The sequence below is a fragment of the Phallusia mammillata genome, chromosome 4, assembly GCF_965637545.1.
Source record: "Phallusia mammillata chromosome 4, kaPhaMamm4.hap1.1, whole genome shotgun sequence".
Classification (NCBI taxonomy): domain Eukaryota; kingdom Metazoa; phylum Chordata; class Ascidiacea; order Phlebobranchia; family Ascidiidae; genus Phallusia; species Phallusia mammillata.
In genome coordinates this window covers 5,959,242-5,964,504 of record NC_137255.1, presented here as the reverse complement: position 1 = coordinate 5,964,504, position 5,263 = coordinate 5,959,242, and the positions used below count along the sequence as shown (strand labels likewise).

Genomic DNA, 5,263 nt, shown 5'->3' with positions numbered 1-5,263 from the left:
GTAATGTCTTTATTAAGCTATTCTAAAATGTAATAAATACAGTAAACCTCGGTTAATAACGGACCGCTCAAGTTGTCTGAATTAGGCGAAGATCTGGATTAACCGACCCCGTTTAACCGAGGTTTACTGGACTTTAGTTAAAGCCGTACTGCTTTATTCAACTTCATGCCCATGAATAGTGCACACAGTTTAAAACACTTTGAAGCATTAATTATAAGACGCCAGTCTTCTTATCTATGCTGGCCATTAACACGGTGTGTAATTCGAATTAATCCTTTTCTCCTAATGCTATATGTTGTCAAGCGACGTTTGTTTTCTTACAGTCACTGGAAGAAAGTTTTGTGGAACAACAAGCCCTAAAAACTTCACAGCTTTCAACAATACAGTCACCGTTCACTTTGTATCGAGCAATTACACCATTTACAGTGAGCATCGTGGTTTTAACATCTCCTGGCATACGACGGGTAAGAGCTAACGTACTTTTAATGTAAAACTTGCAGTAACGTTGACATAGTAAAGTTTGTAATATTGGTAATATTACTGTTTTCAAGAAGACAAATCTTTTTTTAAAAGTAAATTTAACACATCATTTTGCTCAACTGCCTGTGAGGCAAAATTATTTACATGTACATGTGTTAATTGTAACCAAGTTGACAGTGATCTTTAGATTGCTTGTGCTTTTTTAGACCGTTGTAGCCTGGATGAGTACACCTGCTGGAACGGTAGTTGCATTTCTGAAACAAAACACTGCGACTTGGTGAACGATTGTATGGACAACAGTGACGAAATTGAATGTGGTAAGCAATTCAACGAGTTTAATAAGTTCTCTGACCGTTAAACGGGAACGGAACTGATATATCGTAGAGGTTGCTTAGTTTTCTTTCTGTTACAGCAATGCTGTAGAATCGTTCCTAAACTTTAGCACTTGCATTATTATACATTTGTTTAACTTATTGATTCTTGCAGCAAGAAGTTGCTACGTATTTCGCTGTACACAGTGACAGTTATGTTTGTTTTTCGTTTGCTCCCACATATTTCGAAACAAAAATTCGTTAAATTTAACGAATTTGAAAACAAAATTTGTTACCAAAAGGGAAAATGCATATGGCACCGTTCCCCTAAGAAATGTTTGCTTATTTATTTTCAGCGCACACCACCATGAACTTGTCAGAATGCGGAAAACCTTCGGTGGCTCCTCATTTTACTTGGGTAAGTTTTGGCTTTCAGATTATCGAATAGGCCTTCACGTCCTATTGAAATTCGAGAGGCTGTTATTTCAATAATGGCTAGACTAGACAAAAAACGTTGTTTACTTCATCCATCTCTGCATGCTTTGCCGAAATTGGCGGTTTACGTAATTAAATTTGTAAAACTTAGAATTTCACTATTGCACCTATAGGTTTTGTCAAATATGCTGAAATGATGATTTGTAAGAAAATTGAAATGTTTAACGAATCAAAGCCAAATAACAACGCAAATTATTATTCACTAACCAACACATGGTCATTTCTTTAAACGCAACTTCCATTTTAATTTAGGACCCTCGTATTGTCGGTGGAAATGAAGCCAAACCCGGCAGCTGGCCTTGGCAGGTTGCATTAGCATTCTATCCTGGTGGCACATCGTTTTGTGGAGGTTCTATCATCAATGAAAGATGGGTGGTGACAGCTGCACATTGCGTTGACTTTTTAAGCACGTAAGGCTAACCTTTTTACATATCTGTTCACCTGATTTTTTTGTTTATTGTCGAAGATTTTATACAATAAAGGTTGGCGTTTGTTTCACTTGTGGGCAAGTCCGCAAGATTTCTCGGGATTTTTTCATTCACCAACTTCAACAATTGTTCCGCATGATATGCAACTCTCTGTTGACTAACCCTTTCTCTATTCACTGATCCTTCTGTTTGTCTACTTTAGGGTTCAGAAACCTTTCCAAGCCAGCGAGCCAAAGTTATTATCAGGAGGCTTGTCTGTTTGCCAATAGCTCTCCGCCCCCTTTTGCTATTTTTAAATTCTGTTAGGTTTCTATTAGTCTTTCATAAATCATCAACTTTTTATTTCAGTGTGTACGTTATTGCTGGACGCCATGAAGCTTTTGGTTCTTCTGACGAAGTTCCGATACATGCTGACTATATAGCGATTCATCCGGATGGGTCGTAAGTCTGTGCATGTTATGTTTTGTTTAACAAACTAAATGTATTCAAAACTATTAGGAAACTTATTACAAAACGATCATTTTTTAGATGCCAAAAAAATAGTCTTTGCTTTTCAGTGTTGTCAAGCAGGTTTTAATGCATTACAAAAAGCATTTTCTTGATGCCAAAAACAGTCTTTATTTTTCAGTGTTGGTAAGCAGTTCTATAATCCTGCTCATAGTAAAGTTATTTTTTGATCTATAATTCGCTTTTTAGTGTCCAAATCGCCGAATAATGTATACTTTTTTGCAGAAACCCATTTCTAGGCTCTGATATTGCCTTACTGAGGCTAAGCACGTTATTGACATTTGGCGACACCATACGACCAATCTGCGTCCCCACAAACACATCTGATTTCTATGTTCGCGCGGGAACAATATGCGTGTCTACAGGATGGGGAGATATAGGTAAAATTGTTAAGGTTTTGAATTAGGTTTATCGATGATATATGGCAGAGATCTTTTAGGCGACGTGTGCCAATTTGCTTGTTGTTTCCATGTGTTAATGACTTCGCGTGACAACGTTTTTTAGATTAGGTGTGCAACACAGCAGTTCAACCTTCTTGCCGTTTTTCATATTTTTTATACCCTGTGAGAACGACTGTGAACACCATATTCAAGCTATTTCAAACTGTTTTCACAAGCCTTTTTTGCAAGCAGTCTCGCGATGGGCTTGGTGTCCACTTTAATAGCCCCTACTTTGAGGCAGGTGCATTAAAAAAAAATTAAATTGCAAACTCTATTGCATTACATCGGTCATTTAATTTGTCAGAAATTTACTCACTTATTTGATTTTTAATGTACAAGTACACGTCATATGTCATAAGACTATAGGTTGTTGAGTTTACGCAAGAAATAAATCAGGCAGTGCACCAATGAATACAAACATTCTTTTCAATACCTTATAAAACAAAAGCAGTTGTTGACTTTGTTCGAAATCTATTTTATTGATAACAGAATGGCGCGGTGAAAATTCCGATTCATTGTACCAAGTCAGGCTTCCAATAGTGGAAAACGAGAAATGCAATCAAATGTACAACACGATTGGAACCACCGTTTTCAATAGCAACATATGTGCTGGTGACGTTGAAACTGGAGGAGTTGGTCCTTGCCATGTAAGTTGCAGTATGATTGTATGAATGCTCTGTTGTTGTTGTCAGACATATTGACAAGAGAATAATTTTAAATGATTTAATTGTTGTCTCAAATTGTTTTGTCGACTAAGAGCCGATCAAACCGTTGATTTATCTCAGCTAAGTATATAAACTTACATAAACAATTTCTGATCGAAAGATTTGAGTACTTTGTACAATAAAGGCGTTTTTTTAATTCGTGTTTTTAGGGAGATTCGGGAGGTCCACTAACCTGTTATATCGGAAACACTTGGTATTTAATGGGAGTAACATCATGGGGTTACAGATGCGGTACAAATTTTCCTGGAGTGTATGTAAGAGTTCCGTGGTTTCATGACTGGATACAAGAAGGTAAAATAAATGTAACCAATTTATTGAAACAAGGGGCCCAATGCAAACCGTTTGCTGAATTAATAAAAGTCGTTGGACAAGAAGTTATTTCTGACCTGTTGCTTTGTTTAATAAATATTAATTACGATTTTGTGATGAATAAAATGAATTTTTTACGTCTTTTACAAATTTCTTTTGCTTTACAGCTCAAGTTTTTTATGAAAAGTATGGTGAGTGGAAAAACATTTAGTGTTAGTTTTAATTTTTTGTGAAACATTTTTAGTTGATTGTTACAAACTTTTTTATAGCAAACTGTGGTGGGCCCATAATATTAACTAATCAAACCGGCAACTTCTCTTCACTATTGATTGAAGGTTTCACACTTCCCAGTAGCATTTGTAAGTGGACAATTTTGGCTTCCGTAAATTCGGTGAGTTTTTGAGCAAAACCTAAAACCCTTACAGCAAGGATGTTAACGTAAACAAAGCGCAAACCGCAATGTTGACATTAAGTAAAGACATATACCTCATCATGTCCAGCTATTCGTTTTAATATGCAAATTACCTATTTTGACTTCGTTTACACAACTTTACGACTTTATTTACAGCTCATCGAAGTTCGGTTTCTTGACAATTCCAACCCTACGCGATGCATTTCAACAAGCTTGGCAATTTACGAAGGGGAAATTCTTGTAAGTGTTATTTTTTTCCGTTTTAATTCGAAAGTATTTTTAAACAATAGTGGTGAAGTAGGAATACATTTCTGTATAGGCCCGCTAATAAATATTAAACACATTAATTTCTAGTCATATCTGTATTCTGTAATCAAACAAAGACTATTTAAAAACTTACTTGACGCAAATGAAATTGGATTGTAATATGTTTTGAAAAAAGACCGTTGTATAACCACGTTTAAATAAACAAGACTATGTTATTTTAAACGGCATTGTATTATTAATCTTTTGTAAATTATATACATCTACATTTAAGCAATTAAAGAGAATTTGTTTAATGTAAAGCAATTATAAGCAGATACGTTTGTTTTACCGATGAATAGGTTCTGCCATCCTTGATTTCCAAAGAGTCTTGCCAGCAATTGTTGCTTTCGTAGATATCAAAATCATTAAAAGCTATAATAAGAACCTGTAAAACAACAAAGCGGTATGCGTTATATTTAAAGTGAAACAGTTTGCGTAAAGCGTGTATTTAGTCAGGGGCTCTGTACTTGCTTATATGTCCAGTTTACACTGAAGCTTTGTTTATTGAACTACAACTACTGCAAACCAAAGCACAAAACTGAATTTCAAAATCTTTAGGCAAAGGCGTAAAGGTTCAAAGAGACATGATGCTGTCAGTCCAAGCTTTCTAATAGCAATAAACAAAGCAAGCCAACATGACGACACTTTAATACTAAACCTTGTCGATGGGAACTTCAATTCTCCATTCACAGCTAACTTTACGAAGGTAAGGTTGAGGATACAATGGAGATGTAATAAAACCAGTCGTTGAGTTAAGGACAAATGGTGCAGTGCAATTATTCTCTGGAAAACACCAAAATAACGTTTCATACATCAAATAACTTTCAGGTAAAAGTACGTTTAATTCAAC

The 5,263-nt window shown here is 35.6% G+C and overlaps 1 protein-coding gene across 1 annotated transcript; it reads left to right on the top strand.

Moving 5' to 3' along the window:
- The first annotated feature begins 292 nt into the window (after positions 1-292).
- On the top strand, positions 293-3,906 carry LOC145222596 (chymotrypsinogen A-like). The gene is made up of 9 exons (XM_080088751.1): positions 293-464; positions 687-797; positions 1,148-1,209; positions 1,539-1,696; positions 2,063-2,155; positions 2,447-2,601; positions 3,151-3,308; positions 3,536-3,677; positions 3,863-3,906. Exons 1-9 carry the CDS (start codon positions 293-295, stop codon positions 3,904-3,906), a joined length of 1,095 nt encoding a protein of 364 aa, XP_079944877.1.
- The last annotated feature ends 1,357 nt before the right edge of the window (positions 3,907-5,263 follow it).